Source organism: Carettochelys insculpta, chromosome 6, assembly GCF_033958435.1.
Source record: "Carettochelys insculpta isolate YL-2023 chromosome 6, ASM3395843v1, whole genome shotgun sequence".
NCBI lineage: Eukaryota > Metazoa > Chordata > Testudines > Carettochelyidae > Carettochelys > Carettochelys insculpta.
Genome location: NC_134142.1, coordinates 41,522,442 through 41,540,755, shown reverse-complemented (window position 1 = coordinate 41,540,755; position 18,314 = coordinate 41,522,442). Strand labels below are relative to the sequence as shown.

At 41.3% G+C, this 18,314-nt stretch overlaps 1 protein-coding gene across 1 annotated transcript in view; it reads right to left on the bottom strand.

The window, feature by feature from the left end:
• Positions 1 to 18,314, bottom strand: part of SPTLC2 (serine palmitoyltransferase long chain base subunit 2) — a 107,554-nt gene that overhangs the window by 39,846 nt on the left and 49,394 nt on the right. The window contains exon 9 of the mRNA XM_074996707.1: positions 17,795 to 17,921. Coding sequence (XP_074852808.1) covers positions 17,795 to 17,921 — 127 coding nt within the window. The remainder of the gene's footprint in view (positions 1 to 17,794; positions 17,922 to 18,314) is intronic.

The window sequence follows — 18,314 nt, the reverse complement described above, 5'->3', positions numbered from 1 at the left end:
CTAAATCTTTCAGGTTGGTTTGGGTGCAAGTGAGACAAAAGGAAAAACTATAAAAAATCCTGTCAAATCCACCACTGACACTTCAATTTGTTTTCCATTAAAGAGAGTTGAGACTGAAAGCTACAAGGAAATCTTTGTAAAAATAAAATCTTAAAGGCAACGTTCTTTCACAAAACATGGATCGGATAAACAAGGAAAGTAGGAAACTGGCTCTCCTTAAGCCTTTGGATAAACACAAACAGGCTAGCATGTCTTTGTGGCTGACTCTTGCTAAAGTCACAAAGAGCAGGAACATGAGGAACATGTACAAACATCACATTTCTTTATAAGCCAAGAATTTGTAGGCTTCAGCAAAACATGTTATAAAAGGGATGTTTATAATGGACTTCCATGGAGACAGTTCAGTAGCTTTTGTAATACAGCAGCAATGAGTGTGAACTATGTTTACCATCTGTCTCGTGCAGGCCCAATTTTCCTGCACTGGATGCCAGTATCAAAGCCAACTACATACTTGGATTTCAAATTGCAAAACATCAAAGCAAGGCTATAGTGCTTGGTTATATAATACAAATGTAGATGACTGAGGGGAATGAAGCCTTTTCTTCATTCTTCAATCAGACACTACTGTAAAACTTATCAGTCTGCTAGCTTCATCAGCAAGTATTTCTGTCAAACGCGGCTCTTGCTACACACGTACAAAAGCTGATAAACTCGCAAGTTGAGTCATGTATGTACTACAAGATGCATTACAATGTTTAAGGAATGTTCTCTGATACTAGACAGAGACCGTCATCTTCAGACTGAAATTAGGCGTAAAGTTGGCCTGTCATAAACTTTCAGGGAGCTCCAGGTTGTCTGCAGTTTCTGCAATAGCATCCTGGGAGGGAAGGGTGGGTGTCTGTGAGTGTGTGTGTGAGATGTTATCTGATTAAAATACGACCATCATGATGGTTGTAACCACTGTAATATATTTGTAACAAATCTATACCAAATGTGGCTTGCAGTGTGTCTATGGAAAGGTTATAATTTGCTGAATGACTATGCTATTTGTATGCATGTACCATTTTTATTACATACACAGACTACACATATCTAGCTATTATCTGTGTATTTCGAATGACTGGCTCCTGTGGTTAGACCCATGAGGTATTTATGCGGCACACTGTGAAGGGAATACTCAAGCTGAAAGAATACTTGACTCACAATGGCCCAGGGGAGATGCCCATCTACACTGAATAGAATTTTCTGTGGACATTTCACTTCAAGTATGGCTAATAGCCACTGCTTTGACAAAGCAAAATTGCACACGGACAAGTGACTTGACCGTGACAGTCCATAATCCATCTATACTTGTAATTTTCCACAGTGAGAACAATGGGATTCCTTCCACATGACAGAAGCTATAAAACATCCTGGAAACACCTTTATTTTACCTCTTTCCTGCTCAGAGCTCTGGACTGTGGATTTATACTAAGGGGACTATTCTAACAAAGGGGGTGATATCTTTCTCATGATTTGGAAGCAACCAGAGACTTAAGCCAGCAGTTTATTACATCTCAGCTACAAGCTTAAACCAAGAACTTTGCAATTAATTTAAGTATTTCATTCTATTGACCAATTTTAAGCCTCACTTTTCTTTTTATAAATAAACCTTTATTTATATTTCAGATCAAGGATTCACAATAGCATGGTTTTTGGATAAGATCTATGCTACACCTAGGTGTGTGGCTGGCCTTTTGGGATCAGAAGAACCTTTCATTTGGTAAGACTGGCTGTAAAGAAACTTTCATTCTGAATCTACTGTTTTTTGGGTTGATAAAGACTGGAATGCCTCAGGAAACAGCTTTTAAGGCTTGTTAGCCAGAAGTTTCCTTCTGTGGTTTGAGATATCTTATGTGAGAACAGCAGCAGCGTTATGGCTGTGTCTACACTTGCATTCCTCTTTCAAAAAAGGAGTGCAAATGAGCCACTGATTTACATATTTTGTGACTCATTTGCATAGTCTCTTTTCAGAGGGGATTCTTTCAAAGGAAAGAAAGCAGTGTAGATAGGGCTTTTTCCAAAATTAACCCCCATCTTCGAAAGAACCCTTCTTCCTAATTTGTTTCAAGAAGGGTTTTTTCAAAGATGGGGTTTATTTTTGAGAAAGCCCCATCTACACTGCTTTTTTTTCTTTTGAAAAAAATCACTTTGGAAAGAGATTAGGTAAATGAAGCACAAGATATGTAAATCTGTGCTTCATTTGCGTTTTTCATTTCCCTCATTTTCATTCCTCTTTCAAAAGGGGAATGCAAGTGTAGACACACCCTTTGGGTTTTCTTTGCCCTATTTCTCAGTAGCATAACCTATATTTGGTGTTCTCAGTGGTGACCCATGAAGGCACAGATACACGGATATTTAAAATACATTTAACACTGATTTCAACTTAAGTGATGAAAAACGCAAGAATGGCAGTCCTAGAGACTGAAAGCCTTTTTCCTCCCGTAACACATAGGGACAGTAGCCGTACAAGCTTCCTTTACATGCCGTCCTAAAGGGAGAGAGAGAGAGAGAGAGAGAGAGGACTTGTGGTTAATACTCAGGGTGATGGAGTTAACTGCCCACAAGAAAAAAAGTGCACTGAGACCCAAGCAAACAAGTTCAAGTCACCCAACAGCCATACATCAGTTCTCAGTGAAGTAGAAGATTTGGAAAAGGGAAGGCACCAAGCCATTTCCACACCCCACAAAGTTAAATGCTTCTTAAAAACTCCTATGAGTACGGACTACTAATCACACTCAGGACCCAGTCACCAGAATTGTTAGGTAATTTCTTTCCACTCACCAAATATTCTGCAGTATTGGGAACATATAGCCCAGGTTACTCAAATACTATTCATACTATGTAACAAGCTGACCTCATTCATAGCTATTACCCTCCTGCAGTTCCATATGGGATCTTTCAACACAGCTTGCCAGATGGACTAAAAATTGCATGATGTGAAGAGAGACCCTATGGACAATAACCACTAGTCATTGTTGCAAGCCACTACTTCAAAACACAGGAGAAACAATGCGCAGAGCCGCTTCCTTCCCACTGCCAGACAGGGACTGGATGTGGCTCGTTACTTTCCTTGATTCAGTCCACAAGGAGCCAGCACTCATGCTCCAGCCACATGGAAGAGGGGGGTGTCACTGAGCAAACACCTCCTATTTCCCAGTCACCCCGCTCCAAAGGGTTGTGGGGAAAGGGGCGCCTGAGCCTTGTAAGCCAAATCAAGGCAAACTGCAGGCTGTAGGTTCTCAATTCCTGGTGTTGCACAATAAAATTGTAGTGCTATTGTTTTGGATGAGTGGGAAGAGAATTAAAGCCAAAACACAGGATCTGGAAACTCAGTGTGAAGCATCCAAACCAGGCCGGCTGTGGGTTCCTGACTAGGAACAGATTTAGTACATACGGTTTTGATATTTTTTGTTCATAGATGATTTGGATCAAGATGTAAGACCCAAAGCATGTGTGTTAATCCAGTTTAGTTATTTTGAGAAGGGACCAAAATGGTTATTTAATTAGAGATGGTGAACTGTAATAAAGAGAAGAGATGCTAGGAAAGCATGTTCCCTAAAAAAGGGAGGTAAAACAGAGCTCACTGTCACTTCCTTTCCCCCAGAGGGATACAACCAATGTTCTGTTTATTCATTTCACTGAGAAACACAGAATGTTGCTGAAACAGATGACATTTGTTTAAAAGTGATAAAAGAAATTAATCGCAACAGCATACTTCAGACAAGTACAAGAATATATTAGTTGAAACGATAGAAAAGAATGCTCAGATACACAAATGAACAAAATACATTGTAGAAAAGCCAATACCGCTTTTCTACAGAGAAATCAGGCCTCACCAACCATGTTCTTCCTAGTCTTTCTCATCTATATGTGGGTTTTTCCCTTCATATGCAGAATGGTATGTTCGTGTACACTGGGGCCTGCGTGAATGTGCATAACCAATAGAAAAAAAAATTCTAGCTGTGGACACACTATTAATCAACTTGGTGGCATCTGAATCTCTCCTGGGGGGGTGCACAAGTGCACAGCTTACAGGGAACATTACTTACCAATATATTAGAATTTTTGAATGGTGTCATACGTGCAAACAAGTGTGATCCAGTTGATCTAGCACTTTCAGAAAGCCTTTGACAAGGTTCCTCACCTAAAGCTCTTAAGTGAAGAAGGGAGCCATGGGACAAGAGGGTAGATACCTTCAGGTCAGTAACGGGTTAAAAAAAAAAAAAAAAACAAAAAAAACAAAACACCACACAGTGCAGAAGTACAGTTTTCACAGTGGAAAAAGGTAAATTAGCAAGGTCCCCCAAGGATCTTCACTGGGACCAGTACTGTGCAATGTTCATAAATGGTCTGGAAAAGGGGGTAAACAGTAAGATGGCAAAGACTGCAGATGACACAAAAATCACTGAAAACATCTAAATCCAAAGCAGACCACAAAGAATTATAGATTTCACAAAACTAGGTTAATGGGCAACAAAATGGCAAATGAAATTCAGTGTTGATAAATGCAAATGAATACACATACTGAAAAACAATCCCAACAATACATAAAAAATGATGGGGTATGAAGTGGCTGTTACCATTCAAGCAAGATCTTGGAATCCTTGGTTAATAGTCCTTTGAAAATATCTGCTCAATGTGCAGGGCTAATATAAAAAGCTTATGGGACATTAGGAAGGGGATAATAAGGAAAAATTTAACATAGTATGGCCTCACCTTTAATATTGTGTTCAATTCTAGTGACTCATCTCAAAGAGACACATTAGAATATGAAAAAGGTCAGAGAACAACAAAAATTGGAGATATGGAACAGCTTCTGTAGGCAGAGAGAATAAAAGTACTGGGACTGTTCCTTGGAAAAGAGAAAAAACGGGGCAACAATATGAAATAGCACTTCCTGTCTGCACACCATTTATAACTTCATAAACCTATTTAACCCTTCATAGCACACATCAGAGGTGTCTCAATTAAATTAACAGGTAGTGTGTTCAAAACAAAAGGAAATACCACTTCATGCAAAGCATATGCAACTTGTGGACCCACTCACTGTCAGAGAATTTTGTGAAGACTAAAACAATAATTGGCTTAAAAAAAATAAGACAAGCGCACGAAAGACAAGTCCATCAATCTCTATTAAACAAGGTGGTCAGAGATATAACCTCTGGACACCAGGACTGAATGACGGGATAGATCACAAATCAATTGCCTTGTTCTTTTTCCTTCCTCTGAATTATCTGGAAACACGCACTGGCCGAAGGTAGGATACTGGGTTACATGGACCACTGATCTGATCCAGTATGGCTGTGCTTATGTTCTTTAAGAAACAACTCAAACAATTCTCAGAGGCTGAAATGCTCTAGTTTGGCACTCTTCTGTCCAGCACCATCTGTAATCCAGTATGATTTTAGACAACTGGACAACCACTTACGGGTGAGGCCAAGTTTCCTGCAGTCCCAAAAAGTTTGTTTATAGCCACCAGTCCTGCCTCTCACTGTTTTGTGCTGTTATTTTGCTCTAGTTTACCCCTAAATGTCTAAGAGCCCACTAAGCAGTGGAATGTATAAACACCAAGGGTATTCAAATTTTTATGTATGTTGTTGTTTTTTTGTTTTTTTGTTTTTTTTAAAAAAGATGAGGGTTTGTCATCTGTAACTGTGGAATTTTTCTAGTGCTTAGTTTACTTAGGTAGCAGGCTTAACTTCATTAACCGAGTTTGATTGGCAATTTCCTTCATATTTCTAGAAAACTTATAATTTGAACATAAAATAAAGCTCCTATAGAACTTGGCAAGACCTCCAGATACCTGTTAACGTTGAGCTGGAGCACATAAAACTTGACCGAGTTCAAAGTTCTCCCCTAACTTCCCATTCTCACTTCCCTTAGCCTTAATTTTGCCTATACTCCCCCGCAGCAGACCCAAACCAAGTGATGTTCCTAGTTTGCAAATAGAAGGAGCATGCGAGCATGTCAGCTCCAGTCTTTGTGAGCTGTGGAACAAGCACCAGCAACTTCATTGCAGCTCACAGAGTCAGTGGTAAGTGAAAGAAAATGTGGACACTATTCAACTTTTGAATTTATTTAGCTATTTGGAGCATCTCTTTGTTGTACACAGTGATTCAAACTTTACACTGTATGTCAAATTATTTTCAGTACAAAGGTTTATACAAATAACCCTGGTATGTGATGAAAGAAATATAACCCTTAAATTGTTACATATTTAAGATGAATCGTCCTGGCTCCTCCTCAGTCACAAGCTGGCATAGGCCTCCACCAAACATAAGGTCACAGGTACACCTTGCCTCCCAGCTGCTACAGTCCATTTATTTCGTGTAAGCACCTCAGACTGACACTGATCTTGGGAATGTCTCCGACTGCTTCTGAGCTAGTGCTGTAACTGTCGTGGATCTAGGAAGCATCCCACAGATGGAAGCAATAGAGAGAACCAAAGTAATAATTCTACTGTCCAAGTGCATACATATATCTTTGCCGAACCGTAACGTCTGTAGGATTTAACTCACAGAAACTGTTCTCTTCACAAAAGAAGCTGCCCAGGAAAGTTTTCCAAAACTGGAGTACAGTAGTTGAAACTTTTCCACTCTAGCTTCAGTAACGGCAAAAGACATGACTATGAATGCAATTAATTTCTTCTCTGTTTCTTTCCTAACTACACTGTGCATGGAAGGGCTCTCCACAGCTACCTGTATACCAGTGTGGAAAAACTTTGGAAATGAGAAAGGATCAAGAAATAACAGAGTTTTCAACTGGGCAAAAGGGCTAATTTCTGACAAAGGATAACTTCAAAACTACTTCATTAAATTACTTCAGAGCAAATGAAAGGCCCGGGGGGGGGGGGGGGGAGACACACATTATGCTCCATTCTAAGAGGAATAACATATTAAGGCAACTTTTTTCCCCCCTTGCTTCTGACAGGGTGGCATTCATTGAGAACCTCACAAGGCCTGATTGTAACCCTACCTATGGACTGGCTATCATCAATCCATAATACTGACAAATTCTGATTACACGTAGAGAATTTACATCTTAAAATTAGCATGCCCTAATATCGGGAGAGACTGAAATGTATCAACTCTGGTCACATACAAAACACTTTCTCTGCTACAACAGTATGACAGATATTATAGTCAGCACGCACGTGTCTCATGCAAGTAAGACAGGAATATTTTGAATATTAGTGTCCATAGAGGCCACTCCTTCACTTTGTTCCTTCTTGGGCTCCTGTGTGAGAGCATGAACAGTGGAGGGGCCACAGCTCTCACTCAGTTCCCTTGCAATCCAAAGCCTGTGTAACTGAGGGACCCCAGAAGTCAGATGTTGGGCAGGTCAGGGGATTCACATGGAAAAAATCTCAAAGAATCACCACAATTATGGCACAGTAAGTAACAGTTCTGTTTTCAATTGCATGTCAGTATGGATCCCATTATGGGTTACTAGCTAGTACCAACACGCCAGGATGGTGGGAGCAAGTAATTTCAACTGTATCTGTCAGTTGAAAAGGACTGTAGCATTTCTCTTCCAAAGTTGATACCTGACCTAGCAGCAAAAGCCAAGGTGTGACAAATAAGCAATTTCCAGGATAAACCCTCTCTCTTTGAGGGGCATAGTATTAAAAATGTAATGATTTATTATGGCACTGGAGAACTGTGTGTAACTTTAGGAGATGTTACTACTAATGTAAATACTGGGAAACGTCAGGAACTTCAAAGGACTTTTTGAAACCCCATGTGAACTTTTAAAATTAAATGGGTTTCCCAGAAAATCTCTAGGAAGGGGTATGCCAATATAACACCTTTGATTAGACAAGAAGTCAGCCATATAAAGCTTTAGAGATGCTGCCTAGTCAGTCACCATATCTTCAAAGACCCAAGACTGGATAAAGGACTCACTGGTTCAGAGGGGTTCTTGTTCTGAGCAAAGGGTTTTATGAATTTGAACTTGAGTGGGACTTGAAGGATAGCTCACCTGCCAAAGACCACACTGGCATCTTGGTGATGTTTGATAAGATCATTAGCATATGTGTAGGTTCTTTAACTGCTTCTCTGTATTGCTTTTACCTTAAGAATAAAACATTCTTGCTTAGAAATAGCTGTTTGGGAGGTTGTGAATTAACTGCAGGTAATGAATTGTTAGCTGTCTCTTAAGGGAAGGGACAAGAGAGTTTCTGCTCCTCCACCAGGGCCGTAAATTCCAACTTGGCTCAGCAGAACGATCCATGGAGCTGGCCATATTGTACGCAGAATGCATGAGAAGACACTGCGGTGGGCAGGGCTGTCCTGCACTCTTTTAGTGGCTCCGACCCCGCCTCCTAGACACTGGCTTGCATTCACCCAAATTGGAACGCACACGAGCAATCACTCGAAGAAGAAAAGACAGTTACCTGTTCTGTAACTGGTGTTCTTCGAGATGCGTTGCTCGTGTCCATTCCAAAACCCTCCCGCCTTCCGCTCTGGTCGGCGTAGCTAGCAAGAAGGAACTGAGCCGGGGGCAGGGTGGGCGGTGCATATATGGGCGGCCATATGGGCACCGCTCCAGGGGGTGCCGCAGTGACCCCAGGGCTACCGGCTAGGGCAAAAAGCTTCCGGCAACTGGGCACGTGCCCGGCACACACCCAAATTGGAATGCACATGAGCAATTACTCGAAGAGCCACCTGCCTTTTCCTGGGCCAATGCACTGAGGGAGCTGCTTAGCCTGCAAATACCCTGGTTAGAAGGGAGTGAGCAGGCTAGAGTGGGTGCCCTTCCAGGACCACAAAGAGGAATACAGGTGCAGTTGTCCTGAACTGTGACACAATGCATAGTGTTTCATAGAGGTAGTGGGTTACTCCATATTGCAGCCTTACAAATTGCTGATATTGACACATTTCTGAAGCAGGAGGACATTGTTTGAGTGCCTTGAGGTTCAGTGGGAGAGTAACACCAGTCAGCCAGCTATATAGTAAGATGCACCAAGTTATCCATTTTGAAATTCTCTGTTATGAGATTATTTGACCTTTAAAACACCTAGTCATGGCTAGAAATGGACTGACAAGTCTGAATGGCCTAATATTTCTGGAGTAATAAAGGAAAGTTCTGAATATCTCTAGCGTGTTTAGTTTCTTTGCTACTGCTGCAGAAACAGGCAGGATGACTGATTTAGCTAAAGTATGACATTACTTGAGGAAGGAAACATCATGTGAGGTTTAAGCATCACCATACTTCCTAATGAAATGCCATGTAGTGAGGTGTTGGAACAAGGTTCAGACTTAAGTCCCTGCCGATTGCTCACTAATCTAGATCAGTGGCCTTCAATCTTTTTTCATCTGTAGCCCCCCTAAAAGTTTCATATGGAGGTACAGACCCTTTTGGAAATCAGAGTCTGTGGATTGAAAGCTAGAAAACCATTGATCTAAATAAAGTGATAGGTCACTAGGAAAATAATATTCAGAAAGAAGTAATGCAAGGAGCATTCTGAAAGTCCAAAATGGAGCCTCCATGGCCCTCTGGAGGATCATGAGGTTCTAGCCGGGGTAAAAGTCTGCTGATGGTGGAAAGCATACAATAGTCTTGAGAAACTTCAATAGTAGGGTGAGAAGACTGAACATGACCACACACCCAGAGAGCAAGCTGAGATTGCTGCAAGACTGCCACCTTGGACAATGTTAAAAGAAGGTTTTGAACCCAAGCGGGGAGGGGGTAAAGGAGTCCAGTATCATTACTGGACAGTATCCTGCAGGGGAAAAGAAGCCTGCTCTATGTCTTTCCGCCAGCTCTCAGGATCAAGAGAGCCACTATCACTCTCAGAGCTACATAAAAGCCAAGGTGGTTCTGACATATCTAACAGAGATGTTCACTCAGCTGCTGATCCAGTTCTCACACACCTGGATCTGATCTCATAGATATCCCATCAAGAGCTCGTGTCTCTACCAGACAAATGGATGCTCGCTTACCACGTACCACAGACAGAGATAGGTCCTTACAGGTCCAGGAAACCCTGGTAAAGAGCAGGAAGATATCTACCGTGAAAACACACACTACAAAGGGAATGTTCAGCCTAGGCAACCACACACCGTCTGGAGCTCATCCAAGCCTCAGTACCACAGACAGACCGCTTATTGCATTTAAAGCAGGCCGCATTTCATTTGTCTACTGTGGGATCCACACACAGACATATGCTAAGCACCAGACGCATTTTCTTTGCAACCAAAAATGTTCAAATAATCCTATGTACCAGCCTTAAAAGATGACAAGACTGTAGAAGTGCTAGCACTAGACACTGTCTCAGGCAGCCTTCCGAATACTTTTTCCTGGCATATTTGACTACCGGCATTATGTCTTGGTAGAATAGCACATGGAAGACAGTTTAGAAAAGGCTGTAATACCCAGTATTATTTCTTGTGTTCAAGATCAGAGGACCCTACCTACAGTGCCTGGGATTGGTGGACCTCTTTGCTTCAAATTTCCCCAACCAAATCAAGAACTTGGCTACACCTAAAATTGGCAGCATACCTATGTTACCAAAGGGTGTGGAGGGCTGGTGGGAGGGGGGGGAATATCACACCTCAAACAACAGAGCTATGCTAAAAAAAGCTCTAGTATAAACAGTTATACCAGCAAGACTCAACTTTCCAGAAGAATTTAGGCCTGAGTCTGCACTTAAAAATTGGATCAACCTCGGTATGAGAGACACGTCATGAAAACACTAGCATCCTGAATGCTCTAGTTAAGTTCACCTAGCCCTAACTGTAGATGCAGGCAAGTCAACAGAAGAATATTTCTGTCAACCAAGCTACTGTTTCAGAGGGGTGGATCAACTACATCAACAGAAAAAACCCAATTCTGTTGATTTAGGAGAGTCTGCATAGACAAAGCATAGCTACAGTACTTGTAATGTAGATGCAGCCTTATTTTATTTGAGGATAAACTTGGATGGCAAAACTACTTTTGCTTGCACAAGCTACATCATCACTAGGAGGATTCACCAATATAGCTTTATCAGCAAACCCCTTCTAGGCCCAAGATCAGAGCATTAGTAGAACAAATAGAAGTGAGAGGGGAACAACAAGAGAAACAGCCATAAGTGGTTTCTGAACTACTATTTTAACTTTTTGGTCCACTATAGTATAGAATGGTCCATTATAGTAATAAAAAATTATCTGTTGGAAAGGTTAGAAAACGTCTTGATTCTATTGAATGTATTTTTCTAAAGAGGAAGGCACTTATGCATAAGCTCATATACTATATAGTATGAGAGCTTTAAAAGGAAACGTGGCTGTCGTGCATACTTGAAAAAAGCCTTCAGCTTTCCCCAAGCACATGCATGATTTAAGAAACGGGGTTTTCTTTAAAAAAAGAAAACAAAAAAACCCCCATATATTCAGGTATCAGTCCTGAGATATTTTCAGCCTCGCCTGCACTGGATGGTTTTACAAAGGCATAGCTATACCCATGTAAGGAGCCATGACTTGCATTAGGGTGGTTTGCATTGGTGTCTGCCACTGTTTGCATTAGTTTTGCCATTACAAGTACAAAAACCTGTATAGCAGAGGTTGGTATTTGGTGACATGGAGCCAGCTCTCCTTGTTTCCAACTGCTAAAAGAAACTACTATTTAGATTTTACGCACTCTGAGGCAGGGAGTGCCCTTTGCTATGTGTCCATACCATTTAGGAAAGTATTAACTGTTTTATTGTGTAAACAACAGCTGTATTTGCCACAGGCATACTGTTTGATGGAGAAAGAGGTCCTGCCCATGAGAATATGCATACCTCACTTCCAACTACCCATTGTATTGGGCTTTATCAACTTGTTAAATTCTCTCTTTCCTTGTTCTTCACCTGTATCTATAACCATCCATTACCTCATCTTACACTCTAAGACGATTACTCAGCTCTTGTCCCCTACAACCCCTCCTTTACTTACTATACATCAATGATATTGTTCTCCTTTGGACCCCTGGTAAAGAGACTCTAGAAGAATTCCACAGAGACTTTAAAAATCTGTACCCCACCATCAACTTATGCTTTTACCACTCCACACAAGAGAGACGTTTCCTGGACACTACAATACAAATCACTGATGGCCTGATCAATACCACTCTCTACCGGAAACTCACTGACCGCTACACTTACCTACATGCTTCTAGCTTCCATCCTGCACACAGGACACGATCCATCATTTACAGTCAAGCCCTGAGATACAATCACATCTGCTCTGATCCTACTGACACAGACCGAAAACTACAAGATCTCTCCCAAACCTCTTCATAAACCTGACATACCCACTGGGGGACGTAAAAAAAAAACAAACCACAAACACACACAAATCAACAGGGCCAGATGAATACCCAGAAACCAACTACTCGAAGATAGGCCCAAAAAAGCCAACAACAGAACACCACTGGTCATTACCTACAGCCCCCATCTCAAACCACTGCAAAGCATCATTAAAGACCTGCAACCTATCCTTAATCATGATTCCACACGCCAGAAGGCCCTATATGAGAGGACTGTTCTTTCCTATAGACAGCCTAACAACATTATGAGGATTCCAACTAGCAACCACAGGCTATGAGACAATACTACTAAACCTGAAACTTTTCCTTGCAACAAGCCCTGTTGTCAACTTTGTCCACATATCTATACTGGAGATACCATCACCGGACCTAACATCTTTAATTACAGAATCACGGGCATGTTCTTGGGTTCCTCAACTAACATAATATATTGTCATCATGTGCCAACAATGCCCACACACCATGTATATAGGATAGACTGCAAACACTCCTTGACAAAGAATGAATGACATAGAACAAACATCAAAAATCTCCAAGTATACAAACCTGTCAGCCAGCACTTTAATCGAGTGGGCCATGCTGTTAAAGACCTGAGAGAGTTTGTATTCTACTGAAAAGGGACTTGAACAACCTCACGAAAGCTCATGCTCAGAACTTTTCTGTTAGTCTATAAGGTGCCACAGGACTCTTCGTTGCTGTTACAGATCCAGACTAACACAGCTACCCCTCCAATACTCTGATGTGTTATCTAACTCTTAACTTCCCCACCCCGTTCCTTTGCTCTTCTGATTTGCCAACCCTGATAACAATTTTTGGACCCCTGTGCTTTATATATTAAGTCTGTTCTGGTAAGCCTATGATCTGAAGTGGGTCTGTCCCATGAAAGCTCATCGCCTAATAAATTGCTTTGTCAGTCTTTAAAGTACTACATGCTTGCTTTTTTGTTCTGTATTCATTGAGGCAGGAACTTTTGTTATGTATTTGTACAGCACCTAGCACAACAGGGTCCTGGCCTCTAAAATAAGTCGGACTCTACCAAATTCAGGGTCCATTTTGGTCAATTTCATGGTTATAGGACTTTAAAAATAATAAATTTCATTACTTCAGCTATTTATATCTGAAATTTCAGTGTGGTAATTCTAAGGGTCCAGTCCCAAAAAAGGAGTAGGGGGAGCAAGGGGGTTGTGGTACTCTTACCTCTGTGCTGCTGCTGCTGGTGGCACTACCTTCAGACTTGGGCACCCTGCCATTGCTCTCCAACCACCAAGCTCACAAGACAGCTCAGAAGTAAAGATGGTGATACTGTGACACCATCCCCTGCAATATTCTTTTGCACCAGGACCCCCAGTTTGACAAATGCTAGCTTCCCCTTTTAAATCTATACATTATAGAGCAGGAGTCTGCAGCCTGTGGCTCTTTAAGGACACATTTGTGGCCAAAAGGATCTAGTTGTAATACATCTTATGCTGTGACTAAACTGATGAAGACAAACAAACAGATAAGCCATTTAAATAAAGCTAGCTTAAGAAGCAGGTCTCCTAGCCCCTATCATTGTTTGACAATGCAGATTTTGTAGCTACGTTAACCTAAGACAACATAAAAATAGGAGTTGCTTTGCTATAGGTACAAGGAGAGTATACACACAGGTCTCACCTGAGATTTGATGTGGTGCATCAGAAGGTTTTTACCAGCTGCTGCAAAATCCCTGCACTGTTAAAATCCAAAAGGCAAGGAAATCACACTGATTTCCTCACCCAGGTTAAAACTGTTTTCCTAGAGTCTGACCATGTCTGTGGGAGAGAGTTAGGGATGCAGCAGCTCACTGGATTTCAAAGACCCCCTGCCAACGACACAAACACAGTGAGTGATGTTTATAACTGACAGTCCCCTGGAGAGAAGCAGGAAACTCTTTATGACCCCCAAAGTATTTGTTTCTCAATCAATTCCCTAGCCCAGCTTGGGATTCTCAAAGGCTATAACAAAAAAATGTTCCACTTTGCTCAAATTAGTTTTGACTGGTCCCAGGGTTCCTAAAGTGATAACTTAACACCTCATTAACAAGTCCATTATTGGGGGAAATTCAAATGAGCCGAGTTTAATGCTAAATGAATGTTTTCAAATTCAGCCTGCACAAGGACTTTTTATTCCCCTTCAACTGAAATAGCAGCCACTGCCTCAATTTGAACTATGTAGAGATTGCTCAAGTCTTGAAGTTGCAAACAAGGTACAAATAGATTACAAACATGGGACTGGAGGCCACTTTCATGCAGTGCCAAGTATTGCTTGTGGGGATGCTCCTTTGGTTGCACGTTGCTTTATTACAGTAGTGTGCCCATACATAGGACTCATCCCAAACTGAGCTGCATATTCATGTGCTGTCACCTAACCAAGTCTATTCAGCCTGCATTCATCTTCCACCTGCAAACCGCAAACACCCCAGGCTGGTTTCCAAGTGTATTTTATCTAGCATGCCTGCTCACTAACATCCTGTTAGCTAATGACAGCTGCTAGAAAAACTCTAAGGGAACATTTATGCCAACAGCACAGTTGACTTTTGATTGTAGTAGCAGTAACACATGGTGTTGCAAGTTTGGAGACCTTCCCCACTACCCATATCCTCTGTGCCTCATGAGCTTGAAAAATAATTTTGTGAAGGAAGTTTTGTTTGTTTCTTAGCTATCATCTCACTTTCAATCCAGCATGGAATAGTACCTAAAAACCAAAATCTTTTGTGCTTCAGTGCCCCAATGCTTATTTCTCCTCCAGATGCCATCATGCGATATCATGTTTTTCATGTCACAAAGAATGATAGCTTTTAAGGACCATAGGTGTGGGACAGGATTGCAAAGATGATTAAGCCACCAAAGGCTCTTCTCAGTGAATACAAAGTGATTTATATTGATCGGACCCCTGACCCCACAAGAAGGAAATCCAACTACAGAATAAACCTCTCGCAAGGGTGCTGGATGAATTTGATGTACCACGGGAGGTCAATATTGTCTAGCACATTACCAACACTTTCGCTGCTTCTGGGACTTTTAGAGGACATTTAGGGGTAAATTAGACCTAAAGAACAGCACAGAACACTGAGTCAGGACCAGTGGCTGTAAACAAATTTTATGGAATCATGGGAAACTTGGCCACACCTATGATAAGTGGTCCTCCAGCTACCTAAAATCTTGCCAGATGGATGCTGCCAAATGAATGTGTTCAGGATTAGAGCGGTTCAACCTGTATCAGCTCCTTCTATGGCTTTGACATGATACCTCCCTGCCTCAGTTACAGCCATGTGTATATAAATCTTAAATAACTGCCTATAGAACTGTGACAGGATGTTCATAAAGCACTATGTATTCAGATATGTTCAACAGCAACCCAATACAGCCCTTCATTGGTCTTCAACTCATCATTAGTGCCATTACCCCTGTGTCTTACATAAGTCTACTTCCCAAATGTCGGACATCATTGTAACATCCATAGTGCTTGTGTTCCAGTGATGATTACAAACAGGACAAGAGTTCCTTGAAAGTTCAAAAGAAGTTCTCAGCTTCTTCCAAGGAACAGGACTATGAAGCAGCAGTGACTTTTAAACAACAAACGAAGAAATGTTCACACTCTACTAATTGAATAGTAACAGAGAGTAAGCCATGCTAGTCTATACACTATCAAAACAAAAAGCAGTCAAGTAGCACTTTAAAGACAAGCAAAATAGTTTATTAGGTGAGCTTTCGTGGGACAGACCCACTTCTTCAGACCATATCCAGACCAGAACAGACTCGGGATTGACAATCAGTGCTGCACTGAAAAAGATCTGAAAAGGACCATTTCAAGCAGTAATTGTCCCAGCAAGAATCACTCTGGAGGACATGAGGAAAAAAGTCTTCAATAACCTAATCATATTCTTCCAGGAGAGATAAGCCTACAGTGATCACTTTGAGTGTAGATGAACAAATGGACTTCAGCTTTGCAGGCTATCAAATCCAATAGCTCTGAAGAGCACTAACATTCACATCAAAGTCTACACAATGTTTTGCTGATACCACATACCAGCTCTCAAAAGGCTTAAAGCCTTTCTCCAGTTATATAGAAAAGTTACTAAAAATGCCAGTGCTGCGAAAAGCCTCCTTGGAAAAACTGGTAATGCATGGCCATCTTAACCATTTATGTGGAATTCCCAATTAGTTACACATTCTTCAGTCCTTACTTGATTAAACATAGAACATTCTGGAAGTCATCCAACAGAAGCAGTGCCTGAGAAATCAATTTATATGTTGGCAAATGGTTAGCCAAATACCTGACAGTATCACCTTCAAGATTGCTTTATTTGCCACACATGTACCCATCAATACCCGATGGTGGGATAAATACCTGTTGTTGCAGAGCTAGAAGGAAGAGGGATTTTAATGCAGAGCTTCAGTATTCAGAGCCTGGGCTCCAGCCTGAAGAGCCCAACAGCCTATCCTACTATTTTCAGCCCTGCAACTCAAGCACTGGGAACACAGAATCAATTGACCCTGGCATCCAAGACTTGGCACCGCAGGTTTTTCTTTGTAATGTACCCTTAAAAGCACTCATATGTGACCACAGATTGCACGGCCTGCCTTCATCCCTTGATGATTAGCTACTTTTACTCTCAAAGCTACCACTGCAGCACCTATTGATAGCACTCATTTTACTTTAATTAAAACAAGTTAAATTATTCCCACCTGAAGATAAGGAGAAGTCACCTTGAGTTGCGTCCAACATTCTTTCACCATAGGAGTTCTGTCAAGTTTTCTAGTCTGATGGCGTTAGTGTTAGAGTGATGATTGCAAGGCCATCATAACTTTTTAGGTCCCAGGCCTTGAGACAGATCAGGTAGGTATAGTAATATCTTTTATTAGATTAATTTCTCTTAGTGAAAGACAAGCTTTCCAACTCATCTTGTCTCTTTCACCACTAGAAGTGGGTCCATTAAAAGGTCTCACCCACCTTTTCTCTCAGTTACAGAACTACAACTCCTCTGTGCATACTACCACCTTGTGGCCAAAAGCTCATAACACAAGGAATCCAATGCGTTTGTTTTAGAATTCAAATAAAGGTGTTTGTATGGCAAATGACATGGAGTCTGAATGAAAAAACAGTAACACCTACCCATTTTTTAAAACATTCTATATTACAAACAAAAAGCTGCTGGACCAAGCCTTAAGTTTATTTTCAATCAAGGTCTCAACACCTGCCCTATCCTTTGCTGGATTTACCTTGACAGACTACTAGCAGAGCAGCATTAGACAGTAAGGATGCTACAACTACTCAATGAATATCTAGATTACTTCTAGAATTAAGGTTACCAAAAATACACGTTAACATGTCTGGCAGCAAGTATAGTTACCAGTGCCAAGGTTATGGAAAAGGGTTCGGTTTGCAGCAGACTGAGACCCCCCCCCGCAGTACTGAAAGCACGTACCAAATAGAAAAGACTTACCAAAAGTTGTGCCATCTTCACCCATAATACACTTCATGGAGGTGAGGATTTGTTCCACAACAGGTGGTGACAGTGAAGTGGCATACACTGCACTATGAGAATGCGTACGGAGGTAGTCAATCAGCTCCTGATAAAATGAACACAGAAGGCTTTTAGAGACTATTCCAGATCAGAACATAAAGCTATAGGCTCCAGTGGCACCACGGCCACCCTACAAATGGGCAGCACCACACATTTTACACACTTAACTCGACAAGGCACCTGGAAAAGGCTGGGAAGTTCATACAATGTCTTTAAAAGTTTTTTTAACTAACAAGTAACAGTAGAGGTGAAATATGCCTTTGGCCCATACTTTGTATCACAAGGCAGGATGAGGATCAATAAAGAAATTTCACTAACCCAAACAAAGACTCATTTTGCCAATGATCACAGCATTGGGTTTTGCAACAAGATGTCTGGAATTACTGAACCTGTACACAGGTTGTGTTTTGAGAAGAGTTATTCTGTCATGGGACAAGAC